This window comes from Pongo abelii, chromosome 6 (assembly GCF_028885655.2).
Source record: "Pongo abelii isolate AG06213 chromosome 6, NHGRI_mPonAbe1-v2.0_pri, whole genome shotgun sequence".
NCBI lineage: Eukaryota > Metazoa > Chordata > Mammalia > Primates > Hominidae > Pongo > Pongo abelii.
This window is the reverse complement of record NC_071991.2, coordinates 136,939,916-136,959,725: the sequence shown is the minus strand read 5'-3', so window position 1 is coordinate 136,959,725 and position 19,810 is coordinate 136,939,916. Positions and strand designations below refer to the sequence as shown.

The 19,810-nt window shown below is 48.4% G+C and overlaps 1 protein-coding gene across 5 annotated transcripts in view; it reads left to right on the top strand.

Moving 5' to 3' along the window:
- Positions 1 to 15,237, top strand: part of HIPK2 (homeodomain interacting protein kinase 2) — a 233,639-nt gene extending 218,402 nt beyond the window's left edge. For all 5 annotated transcript variants that reach the window (XM_024249427.3, XM_024249423.3, XM_024249422.3 and 2 more), the window contains exons 14-15: positions 1,555 to 1,715; positions 3,465 to 15,237. In XM_024249427.3, coding sequence (XP_024105195.1) covers positions 1,555 to 1,715; positions 3,465 to 3,935 — 632 coding nt within the window. In that variant the 3' untranslated portion in view covers positions 3,936 to 15,237. The remainder of the gene's footprint in view (positions 1 to 1,554; positions 1,716 to 3,464) is intronic.
- The last annotated feature ends 4,573 nt before the right edge of the window (positions 15,238 to 19,810 follow it).

The window sequence follows — 19,810 nt, the reverse complement described above, 5'->3', positions numbered from 1 at the left end:
TCTTGCCCCTGCTGGGCTGGACACTCATGCCCTGTCCTGCCCTGTCCTGTTCTGGTGGCCTCCTTGGACTTGGGCTGTCCCTGCCTGTCAGTGTCTTCACCTGGTTTATCCTCTGGCCTCACCACCTCATCTATGTGATCTGTGATGCCTCCTCCTTATTCACGCTCTCAGCCTTCTCCCTGCCACCCCCGTCCCCGGTGGTACACAGTCATCGTCCTTAGCACACAGCAGGAGCTCAGAAAATACTTGGATGAGTTAAAACCACTTGGCTCTGAAGAGGCTCCTGGCTCCTGTGGCTCTCTGGCTGGGTAACATGGAAGCCATGCAGCTCAGGGTTTAACCCACCTCTCTCAGAGCCCCTGGCTACTCAGAGCGTGGTCCCCCAACCAGCAGCACTGGCACCCCCTGGGAGCTTGTCAGAAATGCAGATGCTCAGGCCTCCCAGAGCTGCTGGCCAGAGTCTGTACTGAACAAGATGCAGGAATTACATTTGAGAAGTGTTAATGGAGCCACCTGCTGACCATGAGGTCACCTCTGGAGGGTTGCAGTGTTTTTTCCACTCTTCAACCCCCTTGACAATAACATGGAGGCAGTTTTGTGCTTGGCCATGTTTGGCTTACAGGGCCATTCCCTGGATGACTCAGTCTCATCCTGCCTAGTGGCAGGTAACTAGACCAGGTGACTCTGAGGGTTATTTTAGCTTCTAGTAGTTCATTAGGTCCCACCACAGACACTGTCTCCTCTGATACTCATAGTCACCCATGGTGGGGACCAAGCAGGGATCCTGTCTTAGTCTATTTTGTGTTGCTGTAACCGAGTACCTGAGACTGGGTAATTTATAATCAACAGAAGTTTATTTGGCTCACGGTTCTGAAGACTGGAAGTCCAAGAACAGGGTGCCAGCATCTGGCAAGGACCTTTGTGCTGCGTCTTCCCAGCACAGGAGGCAGAAGGACAAGAGAGCATGAGGGTGCGAGGGCCAGACTTGTTTTCATCAAAAAAGCCAATCTCTCAATAGCTAACCCACTCCCGAGATAACATTAATGCACTGATGAAGTCATACACTCATGAGGGCTCTGCCCTCAGGACCTAACATCCCTTACTGGCCCCACCCTAAACACTTGCACTGGGGACTAAGTTTCTAACACAAGAACTTTGGGGAACACATTCAAATCATAGCAGATCTCTCCTACCCATTTTCCAGATGCTGGAAGTAACACCTCCAGGAGGAGCGGCACCGGGCCTGGCTTTAGGCCGCCAGCCCACCTTGCCGCTCCTGATTCTTTTCCGCTTTCCCTTGCTTCATTCCCTCATGCAGCCCCGACTTTGTAACAGCCCCGACCACCCTCCCAGCCGAGGGAGTGAACCAGAGCCCCACTGCATCCAGAGTCAAGGCAAAGTCCTAGTGGGTCCAGGGGAGATGAGGCTGATTTATGACTGCCCGGCCTCAGGCACGTGTTTCTTCCTAGAAGACCACTGTTCTCTGGTCGGGTAGCATCTTCTGGGCAGCTGGGACCCTGCCACCGATCTGACCTCTTTCTCCTCCTGCCACAGTCAACACCAGTCACCACTCGTCCTCCTACAAGTCCAAGTCCTCCAGCAACGTGACCTCCACCAGCGGTCACTCTTCAGGGAGCTCATCTGGAGCCATCACCTACCGGCAGCAGCGGCCGGGCCCCCACTTCCAGCAGCAGCAGCCACTCAATCTCAGCCAGGTAAGCCCCACAGCTGGTGCCCCAGGCTAGGCAGAGCCCCCATCCCCTCATCCTTCTGCTTCAGAGAGGATTGCTGTGGAGGCCCCTCATCCACCTCACAGGGCTGCAGTCCTGGCCACGGGTGGCAGCACATGCCCTTGGTGACCTCTGGTGGCTTTTTCTACCACAGGTCAGCCTTGGGGAAGTTGATATCACTGGTGCACAGAGAGCTGGCCCAAAGCAAAGCGACTTGTCTAATGTTACAAAGCCCTTAGTGACATGGTGCCAGAGCTTAAAAATAGGATGGCCCACATATTGCTGTTTCAACCCAGCAAAGGATAGAGCACTGTGTCCCGGCCCTGTTGGCCTGGGACATCAGGGACAGACCTGCATCCACCTCATTGCAGGGAGGGCCCGCACACCACAGCCCCCAAGTCAAGGGTAAGAGTTGTCCCAGGACCTGGAGGAAGGGGGGTGGGTTGAGGTGAAATGTGAGGGACCCGAGTTTCTGTGGGCGCAGGGCTGTGTCAAGGGCTCAGCATCAGGCCTGACTCACATGGTGGACTCAGGGCCCTGTTTCTCTAGAAACAAAGTGAGATAAATGGGGTGTTTGTGTTCAGAGCCCCTCATCTGAAGTGCTACCCCAGGTCATCAGTGGAGCCCATATCTCTGTCACGTGACTTAGGTTCTCCAGGTAGAAGAGGGCTATTTTATTTGGACTGAGAGAACTTCCAACAGCAATGCTTCTGAGAGCCAACTTTTTTTTTTTTTTTTTTTTTTAAGACAGGGTCTTGTTCTGCACTTGTACAGGCTCAAGTGCAGTGGTACAGTCATGGCTCTCACTGCAGCCTCCGCCTCCTGGACTCAAGTCATCCTCCACCATAGCCTCCCGAGTAGCTGAGACTACAGGCATGAGCCACCACACCCAGCTAATTTTCAAAATTTTTTGTAGAGATGTTGTGAGAGCCAATAATTTTGAGAACAAGATTTTACAGTGAGTAAGAAAGCAACTGCTGCTCAAAGAGAGTGTCCTGGCCGAGTGCGGTGGCTCACGCCTGTAGTCCCAGCTTCTCGGGAGCCCAGGGCGGGGGGATCATTCTAGGCCAGGAGTTCAAGGCTACAGTGAGCTAGGTTCATGCCACTGCATTCCAGCCTGGGGCATCCTGATACTTCACAGCTTCTGTACATCCTTGGGAGAAATATGTTCTCCTGTAACTTTGCAGCTGGCTTTATCCGTGTATCATCCCAGCCCAGTGAGTGGGAGGCCAAGTCGAGACTTTCTCAGTCCAAGTGAATTTTTTTTTTTTTTTTTTTTTTTTTGAGACAGAGTTTCACTCTGTCACCCAGGCTGGAGTGCACTCGCGCGATCTCGGCTCACTGCAACCTCTACCTCCCAGGTTCAAGTGATTCTCGTGCCTCAGCCCACCGAACAGCTGGGACCACAGGCAAGGCACGCGCCACCATGCCCGGCTAATTTTTTTGTATTTTAGTAGACACGGGGTTTCGCCATATTGGCCAGGCTGGTCTCGAACTCTTGACCTCAGGTGATCCGCCCACCTCTGCCTCCCAAAGTGCTGGGATTACAGGCATGAGCCACTGCGCCGGGTCCCAAGTAAATTTTTACTTTCTCAACACACAGAGGGAAGCCCCTCTTATTACTTCTGGCGTCTTTCCCTTCTCTTCCTCCTCCCTGCCCTCCTGCGCTTCCTCCTATTCCTTCCTCCCCACGTGTCGGCCCCTGACGTCTCTCTTGGTGCCTCTCCTCCCCAGGCTCAGCAGCACATCACCGCGGACCGCACTGGGAGCCACCGAAGGCAGCAGGCCTACATCACTCCCACCATGGGCCAGGCTCCGTACTCCTTCCCGCACAACAGCCCCAGCCACGGCGCTGTGCACCCCCATCTGGCTGCAGCCGCCGCCGCTGCCCACCTCCCCACCCAGCCCCACCTCTACACCTACACCGCGCCTGCGGCCCTGGGCTCCACCGGCACCGTGGCCCACCTGGTGGCCTCGCAAGGCTCGGCGCGCCACACCGTGCAGCACACTGCCTACCCAGCCAGCATCGTCCACCAGGTCCCCGTGAGCATGGGCCCCCGGGTCCTGCCCTCGCCCACCATCCACCCGAGTCAGTATCCAGCCCAATTTGCCCACCAGACCTACATCAGCGCCTCGCCAGCCTCCACCGTCTACACTGGATACCCACTGAGCCCCGCCAAGGTCAACCAGTACCCTTACATATAAACACTGGAGGGGAGGGAGGGAGGGAGGGAGAGAATGGCCCGAGGGAGGAGGGAGAGAAGGAGGGAGGCGCTCCTGGGACCGTGGGCCCTGGCCTTTTATACTGAAGATGCCGCACACAATGCAAACGGGGCAGGGGCGGGGGGCAGGGGCAGGGGGACGGGACGGGACACCAGTGAAACTTGAACCGGGAAGTGGGAGGACGTAGAGCAGAGAAGAGAACATTTTTAAAAGGAAGGGATTAAAGAGGGTGGGAAATCTATGGTTTTTATTTTAAAAAAGAAAAAGGAAAAAAAAAAGTCAGTAACAAAAAACACAGCTCAAGAACCCATTCTACGCCAAACTGGAAAGGAGAAGAGAGCAACAGGAAGATTCCAGAAGCGGGGGGCCCCAATTTTTGAAGAACTTTATGAACTTTTCAAAGATTATTTTCATATGGCAGCAAATGATACGGAAGACTTTGCTGTCAGGGACACCTGATATGGAAATCAAATAGATTTTTAATTAATTGAACATAAGATTTAGGGATTTTTCCAGAACTTGAAAGGGTCAACAGCCCTCCAGAATGTCAGGCTGCAGCCTGAGGAGGCTGATGTTTGGAGCTGGTGTGGGATTGGCGAAGCCCAGTCCGGGCTCCCTAGTCAGCAAAGACAGGGGACGGCCAGGCTTCTGGGAGGCCCCCCGGGGGCGCGGGGCGAGTTTTCTTTTTCTGAGCACTCTGGATAAATCCCTAAGCAACGTTGTTCCTCAAATGTCATTAATAATGTGTGTTGCAAACTTTAGGTTTTTTTCTTTTCTGAAAATGTATTTTCTCTTTGAATCCACCCCTAGTCGCGTAGCGTAGGGCTAGCGGTCGTCAGACACCCTAGTAGAATGTAGCACTCAGCACCCTTGTCTCCTACCTTGTGTTCAACTCCAGTGATACCAATAGAATATTCCTCAATGTAATTGCACAAAAAAAAAAGCGATATAACATAGGCATGTAACCAATGTGGCGGTGCAGGTGTGCGGGTGAGCGAGCACGTGTGGGTGTGCACGCGCCGCCCTCCCCGCGTGGCCCTCGGCGCCGCCACCCTAGCTGGCGCAGTCTTGACACTGCATCCTTCCCTCCTAGTGCCTTACCAAGCGACAGACGCGGCGTGAGGGTTTACTTCCACTGGTACTCCAAGAAACTGAGGCTAGTCAGACACAATCTCAGCTCTTCTGTTGTGCTGTTGTAACAGTTTACTCTGGCCTTTTTTTTTTTCTTTTTCTTTTTAAAATGTTAATGCCCGTTGTCTTTCCTGGGCTGTTTGCTAGCGGAAGGATGCCAGGGAAGCCAGCAGGAGCTAGGAGAGAGTCTGTGGATCTTGAAAGAAATATGGGAGACAGATGCCCGGCGGGTGCGTTTGGAGATGGGGACGGCGGGAGTTGAGTTGTGGCAGTAGTTGAGTTGTAATTTGTGGGCGGAGGCCCAGAGAGACTCCCCACCCTTCACCCCTGCCCCACTCTGTCCCCAGCTCTGCCATTTGTGAGGCCAGAGGTTTCCGGACTGTTGGCCTCTCCAGGCAGCCGTCTCCTGCCCCAGGCGGCATCCCCCAGTCCCTCCCGCTGCCACGAGAGCCTGGAGCTCTCAGCCTCACCCGGGGCTCCACTCTCTCCTCCGGCTCCCTGGGCTGTTTTGCTCTAACGATCTTGCCAGATCCCTCCCTCTGTAGACAACCACCAACCTCTGTTTGCTGTTGAATTCTCTCCTCATATTACCTAGGTCTGCTCAAGACATGATTTTGGTTTTGGTTTCCGAGGGTTCTAGTGGGCAGAAGGTTGGAGGGACACTTATGAGGGTGACCGGGGGTCTGACGCTGCACTTTGGAAAAACTCACACAGTTAAATTTCCAAAGAAATCTGCCCTTTGCCCTCTTTGCACCTTTGATACATTCTAGAGGTTTTCTCAGGCTTCGGACACTGCTGGGGATGGAGGTGTGGAGAAGTGGGGAGTTCCCTCTCTTCATAGTAAATAACTCTGAAATATGTGAATGTGAATGGCAGGAGAATCTGGCCAAGGATGGGGCCGAAAAGGGTGATTCTAATTGTTTGTTTCTGATGTTGAGTCTTTAGCTGACCCCACAGGCAGGTTTCCAAGGTGCAAAGAGATCTTTCCCGAGTTAGCGGCCCCATCCTCATCCTCCTGCCCTTTACTTCCTCACTGTGCAGTCTCCCTCAAGGATCTACTGTGAAAGGTGTGTTTGTAGTGATAGCCAACCTAACTCAGTAACGAAGCCGTTACTTAGCTCTTAGCTGTGAAATAACCCTGGAAACTTCTCCACCCCAACCATAAATTCTTACTTATAAAGAAACAGGTCCCCAAACTGGAAACAGCTTAGTCCAGGCCTCAGCGAGAAGGAAGGACGCCATGACTGCTCAATGCTGGGCACAGCCGGGCAGTCTTGCCAAGTGCCTGCTGGAGGCTGAGCCGGCAAGAGGCCTGCAGCAAGGAGATTCCCTCCCCTCGGGCCATTATCAATACTGTCTTTATCTGGAGGTGCAGAAGTGCAGCCTTCTGAGACAGCAGGACAATGATCAGTTCAGAGAGGGTGAGGGCAGCAAAGGTTTCAGAGGACACAGAAGCCAGAGGACCCCCCCCACCGCCCCACAGCTGGGTCAGCCTGGAAAATCCATCTGTTAGGGACTTTTTGGCAGCCAGATGGCAGCAATAGCCCATTAGGTCTCATCCCGAGTTCCAAGTCTTGGCTGCAAATGAGCCTCAGTTCGCCTTACTGGAGAGCACCCCAGATTCCCGGGCACAGTTCAGTTCCAGCCCTTTCTAGATCTGATCTTTTAGGGGGAAAGACAGCTTAAAATGTTCTTTTCGTTTTAAAGAAAATTCTTCTGTCGCTTAAGTTGGAGGCTACTTACTCTTTCACCTGACATTTTCTTTCCTTTTATTCTTCCAGATCAGGAATGAAATTTCCATGCTGCTCATAAAGATAATATTATTGTACTAATTATTTTTATTACCATTGTAATTATGATCATTATGTTGATATTTTAGTCAGGGTTCTAAATGCACATTTATTCCAAGTATCTTTGTGTTTTCTCTTTAATATTTAAACTTATTCTCTCTGTGAGTATATGAGTAGACTGGAGGGACATCCAGATGTCCAGTTTTGTCAGGCAAAAAAAAAGGAAAGACTTAGGAAGTAGGAAAATTGTTTCTGTCATCTCTCTCCCAACAAGAGACGTCAAGAAAGATCCACCACAGAACAAAAGTTTAAAGAAGAATCAAAGCCTTGATTGGGCTTCTGACAACATGGTCACCATCAAGGTTGTCATTTTCTAGATCCCAGAGGCCTGGGATGCAACGTCAGGTGGCATCTCATGGGCTCAGGGAATGTCGAGTCACTGACTGTCCAGCCCTTAGCCGGCTTCTCTCCCACATCCTCAGAGCTCTCCCATGCTTCTGAAATCTGTTAACTAAATCTTTGGCTTGCCTCTGATATTTAAGCAAGAAAATTCCCTCCCAGAGGTGACCCCACCTGCTTCCCCACAATCTACCCTTTTCCCATCAGCGCACCTGGGGCGTGGCTTAGATTCTTCAATGCAGAGACATTTGCCCCCTCCCAGAAGCCACTGGGCACAGTGAGGTGGCGTAAGAGTGACTGGCAGGTGGTACCTCCCCCAGGAAATTTCACCACAACACCCAGTTCCTCAGCCTGCCCCCTCCCCCTGTGATGCATGCCCCCAGCACCCAATTCTAGCCAGCTGGAAGTGGGTGGAGGGATGGCAGGAGGCCAGAGAAACCCTGAACAAAGCTGGGCAGCTGCTCAGGCATCACAGGCTGTGCCCCCTCTGAAAGCATCCCCACTGGGCTCCGGCCACATCCTCAGTGCACTGTGCTGTGTGTGCTGGGTGCTCACACGCTGTCCCCAGACCCACAAAGTGCTAGGCCCCAGGTGAAGAAAGGGGTGAAATAGCCGGCTTCACCGAAGGGAAGGGAAGGGAGGTATTGGGCGATGCCAGCCCCACAGACGCTCAGCAAACATTAGTGCACATTCTCCTAGTCCTCACCCGATGGCCTCCTCTACCGCCATGCAGGGAGCTGCCACGTCAGAAGCCCCAGGAGAAGCTCCCTGCAGGAGAGGCCAGCTCCCTGGATGCCCAATTGCATACCTGGCCGAATCTGCCATTGAGTCACCTTGGCAAATAGGCTGCTGTCACTAGGACCAAGCTCTCAAGCAGAGGGATGCCGACGTAGTCCTTACTTAGCCCACGAATCATCTAGAGCATCCTGTAGTCTTTCGTGGGCTCCCTCCTTCCCATTTGAAGAAACATCGTTCAGAGGAAGAGGGGAAGATTTGAAATGTCAGGTCATGGACGAGTGTTTAACTGGAGCCTGGTGAACCGCAGGGCGATTTGCTTCTGCTCACTGGGTTCTGACTGGCCCGTCTGGATGTGGGCCCCCATGTCTCTGTGCTTAGGGCCTCTTCATGATGTTTTGGATGTTTCCAAGGGAAGTGGGTGAGCACATCAAGGGGTGGGAGAGTCGAGGCTTGATGCCAGTTAATACTGTGAAGTGGAGCGTGCGGTCAGTGGAATTCAGAGGAAAAAGAAGGGTTGGAGCAAAGCGGCATTCATCTCCTGGTGGCTGAGGTGTTCACAGGCTGGGGGACCCAGCTGACCTTTGTCCTCTTCAACCTAGAAGACTCAGCCTGCCCAGACACCAACGTGTAAGGTGGATGGACATCAGGAAGGGAAGGGGAGATTAGCCCAACTGCCGACAGAATGATTTCCCTTGGTTGGACCTTGGGAGTGGCAAACGCTCATATTGGAACAAGCTTGGGGTGGAAGATTTAGGCCGTGTGAGCGTGTGTGAGTGAGTGGAACAAACTTTCTTGGAAATTGGAGGAAGGAGATGAGGAGGCTTCGGGAAGTATTACTGATGGCTCATGGTTGAGAGAGCGACGTGGGGCCCCAGCTCGCCCCAGCTTTCGTCCCAGGTTCTCTTTGATGCTGAGGGCAGGGTGGGGTGTGGGACCACCACTCTTGTTGGCCTGTCAAGTAGCCCCTAGGACAGAAAATGGAAAGAAGGAAATGGCTCGGTGCTGTCAACTAGCAGAGAGAATTCAAGAGAGGCGAGGGTTCCTTCTGCAGGCCAGCCTGGGACTCCACAGTGCCAGCAGGAGTGACTTTGCCACAAGACATTCCAGCCCCAGGGACTTTGTGGGCTTCATTCCCTGTCTGTGTCTTTTCCTTCTGATGTGTTTTACAGATTTCTGATGGGGAAGCTTCAAACTTGAGCAGGCCAGAGATGTCCTTACCAAATTGGAAAGGAAGGTGAAGCTGTTCCTTTCTTTAGCCAAAGAACCCTTCTCAAAGACGCCTCCAGAAATGGACAAAATGGCCTTCCCCTCATTCCTTTCCAGGCAATAATGACATCATTAGTGATGCAATTCTATTTGTCTTTCTCTTTCCTCTCTGTCCTTTTTTTTTAAAAAAAAAAAAATTGCATTTATTTCAAAACTGTGCTATTCTTTTAAGAGGAGTGGAAGAGACCCCTTCGATGCTGCTGCTATCGGGAGACAAGGTGCCGTACCAATACGTGGGCTTGACTAATCCCAGGCTACCATGGGAGCGAGCAAAGCAGGGCTGCCAGGAGTTCAGTTGCATCAAGGGTGTAGAGCACGCGGGGGCTGGGCTCGGAATAGCAGTACTTCTCCACTTTGATGCCTTAGAACTCTCACTTCTCATCTCCACAGACCAGACTCAGTAAAATCTCAGGCTGCTAGAGAATGGAAGGCGGTGAAACAGGATTTAAAGGCAAAAAAAACCTATTGGAGGCTTTTGGCACCGTGGCTCACTAGAGGGACCCAGCATAGTAGAGGTTTCTCTTGTTGCAGCTTCTGAAAAGTTCAGAAAAGAACTCCAGGCCGTTCTTCCCTCAGACCCAGTGAGAGTTTGCAGAGAAGTGCCCCCCTGCAGGGCTCCTGTCCCAGAACACCAGCACCAGAGAGGGTCTTCCTGATGCCCCCCGCTGGACTTGTCCAAGCCTCTGGGAGCCCCTCATCTCAGATCCGTGTGTTGAACATGACACTGACTGTCCCTTATTTGTTAAAATTCGCAATATCTCTCAAGTAAATAATAGCCAACATTTGTTGAATGCTTTCACGACTCCCAGGCTAAGGCCTTTATGAGCGTTGTCTCAAGGGGCCCCCCACAGCCATCCCACAGGGAGGGGGATAACAGCCCCCATTTATAGATAAGGGAGCTGACCGGATGCTCTGAGAAGTGGCAGGTGTTGGAAGGATAAAGCAGTGATGGGCCAGAATCCCCAAGGTTCCCTTTTTTGTTAATCAGGCCCTTCCTGAGATGTGGTTTTTAATCTTTCAACTTTTTTAATTAATAGCAACGCGTGGCCTCATATTTCTATGAACCATTTAGTGATACTTCTGCTTCCTGCATGCCACACACTGTGCTGGAAATTGCTCATGGGTTGTCCTGTTTCATCTTCTCGGTAGCCCTGTGAGATCCGCAATATTAGTCCCTCTACAGCTGAGGAAACTGCCCAGAGCCACACAACTCATGAGGGATGAGGAGGGCTTGAACCTGAGTCTGCCCAGCTCCAGAACTGAGCTTGCAGCCATTAGCCACAGCTGTCTCCTGCGTGTCTGAGCAAAGAAAGGCCTTTACACAGCATCACCCTGTGCCATCCCGCGCACTGTGGGACTCAGCTAAAGGACTGTGCAAAGAGGGGGCTCCTGAGTTGGATTTAGGCAAAAGGGGCAGAATTAGTTTGATGTTTAGAGAAAATCTCTGGAGAGTTTCTTTTGATTCATAGAATTCCTTTTAGATTTCTTTCCAGCATACCAACTAGCTTTAGTAGTGCTGCTACAACCAGCTCTTATAAGTAAGAGTGAAAAAGAAGTATTCTTTTCTTCTTTAAAAAATAAGTTTTTCTTGCTTATAGTTAATTCTAGAAAGGCAATACTAAAGGTATATATTTTTTTCAAAATGCTATTTTTTACTGCACTTGATAATTATCCTGACAGCTCTGATCTCTGTAATAGATTCACTCTTCAGCTCTGGGCAGAACCAGAGGCAGGGTTCACACCAAATTTGTAAATACCATATGTGGGTCTGGTTCCAGGAACTTTTTTCTTTCTGTTAAAAAAAGAAAAAAAAAAGAAAAAAAAAAGAAGTAGATGTGGAAGAAAGACAAGACTTAGAGGAACAAAAGAACGTTTTCTTTTGAGATAGATACTCTTCTCAAAGAAATAGCAACAATTGTATAAACAGGAAAACCAGCCAGCTTTCATGATAAAAGGAAGGAGTGTCTCTTGCCCTGGTATGAGATTAACAGAAATACAGATGCATTTTTATTTGGTTGAAAGATGGTGAGAATTTAGAAATGCTTAGGACTAGATTTTTAATTTTTAAAATAACTATTATCATTTATTATGAAATATTTGTTCAGTTGTTTTGAGTGGGTTTCTTGTTCCTTTTTTCATTTAAAACCTTCTTTGTTGACTGGCTCCAGGCTTGTTTGCCTAAATTCTTAGGTAGTTTACACAAGTTCTAGAATCTTTTAGAACTTTAACTCCATTGGAAGCAAACCTAACTAATCGGAGTTTGAGATCCTGGTTGGTTTCAGTAGGTATTCTGGAATTCTGGCAGAACACCTAAAGAGTTTTTTTTTAGAAGGTTTTAGATACATTATCTTACACAAACTGTGACCTAATGGCAATAATTACCTCAAATGTGGGCATTCATCCTGGTTTTAGCCTTTTTTGAAATCATGTAGCCAGCTTGATCTTGGAATTTAAAGACTATGAATTCTCTGTGGGCTGAAAATAATGATTACTTCATACCCCCGGTCATCGTTGCTTAAGTGAATTCTGAAAATAGCTCATCTTTACAACAAAAATTAAACCAAGGAAGAGATTATTCTTTGTGTGTTGTACTCAAATGCGATGTTCAAATGCACATGTTAAGTATATATGTTTTTAGCTACTGTAAAATGCTGTTAGCCTCTAAGCTATCAAGACAGTCACATTTTAAATGAGTAAACTAAACAATTGACTGTGGATACTTAAGCATATTTCTGGCTACGTTTTATAGTTGAAGTGTTTTATAGTTTACATTTAGACTGGTACTTTTTAAAGAAAAGTTCTGTTTATAACTGACATCCGCAAACCCCAGTGAATGCCTCTTAGTTGGAGGCTGTGTCTCCCCCAAGGCAGGTGTGTTGTCCCAGACTCTCCTGTAGTCCGGCATGTGCACTTCCCTCCGGATTATTAGTTTCCATGTGAACTCGAGAGAACATGAAAGGCAATCCAGATGGAGGGAGAAGGTGTGAGTCCACAGCCCGGGCCAGATGCGAAGGTCTCATGCGTGTCGTCTAAACACTTGTCTTCAAGGTCTTCTCTCTGACATCTTAGAAGAGTCATTGAGAACAGATAACCTGGTTCATTGATTTTTGTCTTGATTTGAATATTTAACTTTTTATTAGATCCACTGATTTCCAGGCACCAGGCAGTAGAAGAGACTGGGATTCAGGTGACCATGAAGGCACAGCTGCTACTTCTGGGCCGGGGGTGATATTTTGATCAGCGTTTTATAGGGGAGGACCATATACCCCTATTCCCATGGTCGCTGGCTGGGTTTTCCATATATCTGCTGTCATTTATTCGTTTTCCCCTTGAAAGCAAAATCAATGTAAAAGGCTATGTTTACGTTTTACTCATTGTCCAGCTTAGACTCAAAGTCTAGTTCGGTGGGAGGGGGACCTTAGCATCCTCTCAGAGATGATCAGGGCTGAGCAGGAGGAAGTGGAGACAGAGGGGCAGCTCAGCCTGGTCCACTGAGACGCACTGTAAACAGACGTCGTATTTGGAACAAGAGAGATGCTTCGAGACGGGAATGGGCCCCACTGTCACGCAGAAACAGACTGGGGGAATGGCAGTTTCCCTGAGTCTTGGTTTATGTTTTCTCTTGTGCCACCACCAAACTGCAGAGGACCTGCTGTGACCTAAAGGGCATTCCTTTAGCAGATAAGACCTTGAAAACTGCAAAACACCTGGGACCAGGGAGCTTTTAAAAAATACAGAAAAATACCACATTTGCTTTTTCCTTGTGAACTGCATTGACAGCGTGTTCTTACGACAGTCTTTTGGTGGAAATGTTACTGTACAATAGTTTTCATCTCACCCTCCTAATCATACTGCCACTTTCCTGTTTGTGTGGTGGTGTTGCTGTTTTTTCCTTTACATGAATTAACCAAATGAATTTTGTGTCATTGTTTTTGGGGCTTATATTTTTAAAACATAGAAATTGCCTTTTGTTCATTTGAAAAGTAAGTATGTTGTATCTGAAAAAGGGCTCTGCCTCTGCTCTCCCTAGCTTCCTTGTAACCAATCTCCAAACGAATCTCTCCTGGCACCGCCCCCTTCCTTATATAGGGTCACTGTCCCCAGGGCCACCTCTGCCTCCACCCTGCTGTCACCACTGCCCTGGGCCAAGGCACCCAGGACTCCCAGAAAGCGGGAGAGCCGGCAAGAAGGCCCCACTCAGCCTTGAGACTGGTGGTCACACCTCCCTGTCAGAGTCGCCTGCTGGGCTGAAGGGGCAATGGATTGTCATTGTTGAAATTGTTTGGCTCAGGTTATAAGGAGGAACTTGGGAAGTAGAAAGTGACTTGACCATGCGCATCCTTGGTAGCTTCCTATAACTAACGAATGGAACAGAGAGCGCACCCCCACCCCGCCCCGCCCCACCCAGCCCCGAGCAGATGTTCCCGTCTGCGCTGCCCTGAGTCAGTCGGTCCCCCGTTTCTGCTCTCCTCCCTTTTGTGTTCCTGCTCACTTCAAGCTTCTTCATGGACTTTCCAGGGCACAATCATCTCTAGCCCCCAGATCATCTCTTCATCCTCTTTGTGTGCATTTTTTTAACCAAATGAAATAGACAAGAAAGTCATACTTTGGGGCAGCAGAATTTCTAGTTTAGTAGAATCACTGTATAGAGATAGATGTTGATATATATGTTTGTGTATATATATCAAACCAAATTTGATAGGAGAAGTATAGCTTTACATATGAGGAGGAGGAGGAGCTCTTTAGAGGTCGGAGTCAGCACTGGTGTCTTGGATGTGCACGGGCTGTGTCCCAGGCCACTCCGCACACATGGGGCTGATGCGTGGCGCCGGGCCCTTGTCATCCACCTCACCACGGCAGAGCCAGCAGGCCCTGTAGGGTGCCACTGCTCTCACTGGGTCCCAGCTTCAAGCGCATCGGTGGGTGACGGGGGCAACAAATCAGAGTGACTGGAATTTTCCATCCCGTTTTGCTTTGACCACATGTATTGAGCTGTAGCCTCTGATATTCTATCACATTTCCAAAAATGGTATCCATTAGGATAGAAAGAGAATGGATCTGTAGAAATGTTTACCTTTCAACTGCTCATGAATTCAGGACACTGGATAGAAAGACTCACTCCCCAAAATGAGAACAGGGAAGAGGAGACCTGGCGACACTAAGTCACCAGGTCCAAGGAACGTGGCTCCCTCCCCAGGGTCATCTCACCTAGATCTTTCTCTCCCAGGTCATCTCAGCTCAATCTCAATAACCCTATGAAAGCCCTGGTCTGTTGTGTTCCTTCACCGTACGGTTTCTGTAATAAAAAGTGTTAATCCATGTTAATCTGTGTGAAAATTATTGCGTGCAACAGTATTTTCTCGTGTACCTCTTTTTCCTATGTGAATTGTCCCTCTTTTTTATTTATAAATGTCTACTTTTGTTTTTTAAAGACAAACCAATGTGTTGTAGACCTATATGTAACCTATTCCTTAGTCTCATATTATAGGTATGTTATAAGAATGGATATTTTACTTGGCTTTAGAATGTTTTACAAGAAAACTAATTCTTAACTGATCAAGTCCTTGCTACTAAAATGCTTGTGTTTTTCATCATGACGTCGTGTGCTTCTAAATTAATCATTTTCGTTGTAGAAAAATGGAGTGAATTTATATTAGTCTTGGAAACTAATAATAGCATTGTAAATTTATGAGATGATTTTAACAGAAAAAAATATAGAAGAATATAGTTATTTTAATTGTAATATTACTAACTGTAGGGTGAGAAAAAGGGGGGGTCCCATTGTGGTGAACTATGTTATAGCTTGTTACTCACAGTTTCTTTTTGATCATTTTTTCGGTCTCCGAGGTGAAATGACTTATTAATTAAAATTTGTATACTCACATATGCATATTGTATATGTGTAGAAATGTAATCACACTTTGTCTTGGAATTACATTAAACTGTTTGAAATCACTGTACACCTGCCTGGCATGCTTATTTATCCTGGAACCAGACCTGTCATAAAAGCAAAGAGGTTATTGTTACAAGTAACATATTTTGGGTTTGTTTGTTTGTTTGTTTGTTTGTTTAGACGGAATTTCGCTCTTGTTGCCCAGGCTGGAGGGCAATGGCATGATCCTGGCTCACTACAGCCTCCGCCTCCCAGGTTCAAGTGATTCTCTTGCCTCAGCCTCCCGAGTAGCTGGAATTACAGGCATGCGTCACGACGCCTGGCTAATTGTGTATTTTTAGTAGAGATGGGGTTTCTCCATTTTTTGGTCAGGCTGGTCTCGAACTCCCGACCTCCCGACCTCAGGTGATCCACCTGCCTTGGCCTCCCAAAGTGCTGGGATTACAGGCATGAGCCACCGCGCCCGGCCGAGATTATTTAATGGCTCTGGAAATGTGTAGAAGCCACCACTGCATTGAACATTTGCAGAGAGAGGTGGGGGGCTTTGAGATCACGTTACTACCAATTCCCATGCAGCTGAGTGGGGCTAAGAGTCTCCCAGCTTCCTGCTGCCTCTTCCAAGCCATTTCAGCCTCATCTGCTCCCAATCTCTGTCCCTGACACCTAAGGTGTGGCTGTCACCTGCTGTCCTAGAAGCTTTCCAACATGCATCCCGGATCCTCTGCACCCAGGCCCTGCCATCTCACCAGACACCATCAGCACCCGCAGCATCGTGGCTTGCTGGCCCATCGCCAGGGCCCTTGCCACTCCGCACTTAAGCTATGTGCTCCACAACCCCGTCCAGGCCCTGTGCCTGCAGCAGCTCCACCTCAGCAAACCTAAGAAACTCCACATCCTGCTGGGACTGGGGTTTCCCAGCCTACTGACACTCTTTTTGTCTTAAATTATGGTAAAATATACATAATATAAAATTACCATTTTAACATTTTTAAGTGGACTACTAGCAACGTTAAATACGTTCACATTATTGTATAGCCGTCACCACTATTTCCAGAATTTTTTCATCATCCCAAACACAAGTTCTGTCCCCATTAACAACTCCCGATTTCTCCCTCCACCCAGCCCCTGGCAACCACCCTTCTACTCTGTCTCCATGAATTTGCCTATCCTAGATATTTCATGTAAGTAGAATCATATATTTGTCCTTTTGTGTCTGATTTATCTCACTTAGCATAATGTTTTTAAGGTTCATTCATGTTATGGCATACCTCAGAACTCCATTCCTTTTCATGGCTGAATAATATTCCATTGTATGGAGAGATCACATTGGGCTGATCCATTTATCTGTTGATGGACATTTGAGTTGCTTCCACCTTTTGGTTGTTGTGCAAATGCTGCTGTGAATATTGGTGTGCAAAAGATCTGTTCAAATCCCTGCTTTCAGTTCTCCCGGGAGTGTACCCACAAGGGAATTGCTGGATCCTACAGCAATTTTAAGATTAACTCTTTGAGGTCCCATCATTCTGTTCCCCACAGCAGCTGTACCATTTCACCTTCCCACCAGCAATGCATAAGGGGTTCTGTTTCTCCACCCAGCACTCATCCTGGCTTCCATTTCCAGGATTTTCAAGTCTGGGGAGCTCTGGGTTCCAAGCCCTCGGTCTTCTGTGCCTCTGGGTTGGCCAGACTAAACTCCACAGCCCTTCCCTCCACCCACCTTCTCCCCTACACCCTCAGCTCGCTGCCTTTTGCCTCTTCCACACCCCCTCGCAATGGCTCAGTGATTCTGCCGTCCACCTCTGCTCCGAGGGCTGCTGGGGAAGACCACCAAGCCCTGAAAACGAATAACCTCCAGCCTCGCCAGGTCTTCTGTTCCAGCAGCAACTTCTGTGGCTAATGGGAAACACCAATCTCTCCAGGCCCTGAGCCCCACTCTCATGAGACCTCTACTCCCCAGGCAACCCAAAGAGATTAAGGCTGCTGGACAGAGTGCCCTTATCCCCCTCCTCCAGTCCCAGTGGCATCTGCCTTGCCACCTCGGATCCCGTCAGCCAAAGGGGAGGAAGGCCCTGTCCTTCCCCCGTCCTTTCCTCTCTCCCGAGGGCCCTTTCTCCTTCAAGTGTCCCCGCCCTCTTTCAGACCTTCAGCCATGTCTCCTAAATGTCCTTCAAGAACCAGCCTGAGTGCCCTCTCTGGGGAGCTTGCCCTAATGCTCCTGACTGAGGCAGTCAGCCCTGGTCTCGGTTCCCAGCGCCTTGTGCATTGTTCTCATTAGGCCACACTGTCAACATTGCTTCCCTTATTTTCCTTCCCCACAAAACCCTAACATTCTTGCAGGTAAAGATCTGTCTTTCATCTCTTTCCAGGGCATCTATTATGATGCCAGGCATAGAGTGGGTGGTCAATGAATCTTCGGGTGAATGAACAAACCCCTCAGCCCACCTTCATCCAACCCCCAACCCACCTTTCCACTCTCCAAATTCAGCATCTCCCAGAATTCCAGTAATAAAAACAAAACCCTGAATGTGGCCCACACTTCAACTCGGATGAAATTCAACTCAGGTAAAATGTAAACTACATAAAATCCATGCAACACATTTGGACAAAGCTTCAGAATTCTTCCATCATGCATTTTGTCATTTTTATGACAAATGCATTGAGAGGAATCACATCGTGTGGAAACGGAAAGGGAAGTAGATTCTGCACACCAGTGAGATACGAGTGGGCCAGGCTGGCGCGGGGGTGGAGGGATCACCTGAGGTCAGGAATTCGAGACCAGCCTGGCCAATATGGTGAAACCTCGTCCCTACTGAAAATACAAAAACTAGCCAGGTGTGGTGGCACACACCTGTAGTCCCAGCTACTTGGGAAGCTGAGGGAGGAGAATGGCTTGAACCCAAGAGGTGGATGTTGCAGTGAGCCGAGATCATGCCACTGCACTCCAGCCTGGGCAACAGAGCCAGACTCCATCTCAAAAAAAAAAGAGATACGAGTGGGTCAAAGGGGAAGGCAGTGTAGCTGTATCCAAGGAGCTCACACTCATGCACCATAAAGTTGCTTAAGTCTAAAGTGAAAAGACAAACTTACTGTTGTCAATATTTCCCTTAAGCATATTTAATATTGGGGTAATAAAAATGATCAGCTGCTTACTAGCCAAGGCAGCCCCTAGAGAAAGACCAAGCAAACAAGTAAACGGCGCCCTCACTTAGCAGCCAGGTTGTGATGGTCCCTGTTGTGGCGTTGGCTCTAGAGGGCATGCTCCTGCATCACAAACCCCTCCTTGCTTTTAGGGCACATGGCTGGGTGTCAGCAGCTATGCCCTAGCCTGTTCCAAACAAGTGTAAAGTTTTTTATGACAGTCTAGCTTATATGTGCTTTCCAACCCTTTACTAGAATAGCTAACTTTAAGCAAATATTAAGTATAAAAGCAGAGCATACATTAAGAACAAAGTGTAGATGTAACACTATTAGGGTTGGATGTCCTCATGTCTCTTAACTTTCATTTTCAGTCGTTCCTTTTTGCCAGCATTCAGTTTTAAAGAAGGAATCTGTGCCACGCGCGGTAACTCACGCCTGTAATCTCAGCTACTTGAACCCAGGAGGTAGATGTTGCAGTGAGCCCAGATCATGCCATTGCACTCCAGCCTTGGGCAACAAAGCGAGACGGTCTCAAGAAACAAAAGCAATCTGGGACTCTTTCTTTCACCCACCTCACACATTTTATATCCAACTTGGACCACACAAACTTCCTCTTAGGAAATTTATTTCCTTCATGGCTTCCCATACACCATCTTGCACTACCTGAGGATGAAAAAAATCCACTGTTCAGCATCAACCCCAACCCTCATTCTATACGGAAGAAACTGATAGCTAGAAATTAGACATTTCATCCAGTATTGTAAGACCATCGATTCCATTTTGTAAATGCTTGTTTTCCATGTACAGAGATCTCTAGGTCTACGGTCTCTTCTACAGGGTCACTCCTCATTTGCTGTCACTTCTAAAGCAATGCTAGATTACAGGTAACCTTGAAAAAGATCACTTGACATACACTTTTATGTCTTCGTATATACTCTGTTTGTTTTTTGTTTGTTTGTTTGTTTGTTTGTTTGAGACAGAGTCTCGCTCTGTCGCCAGGCTGGAGTGCAGTGGCGCGATCTTGGCTCACTGCAATCTCTGCCTCCTAGGTTCAAATGAGTCTCCTGCCTCAGCCTCCCGAGTAGCTGGGGTTACAGGCGTGTGCCACCACACCCAGCTAAATTTTTTGTATTTTTAGTGGAGACAGGGTTTCACCATATTGGCCAGGATGGTCTTGATCTCCTGACCTTGTGATCTGCCTGCCTTGGCCCCCCAAAGTGCTGGGATTACAGGCGTGAGCCACCGCACCCAGCCTCATTACTTCTACTCAACATTATTTATAGAAGTTAAAAAAATCAACAAAATACAAGATTGTATAATATGAAACACCATATAATAAAAATATTGAAAAGGGAGAAGTAAAACTGTCTTTATTCAGAGAAAACATGATTGCATACAAAATCCTAAGCAATCTACATAAAAATCTACTAGAGCTAACAAGTCAGTCTGGCAAAGTTACAGGATAAAAGGCCTGTGTACAAAAATCAATTGCATTTCTTTAT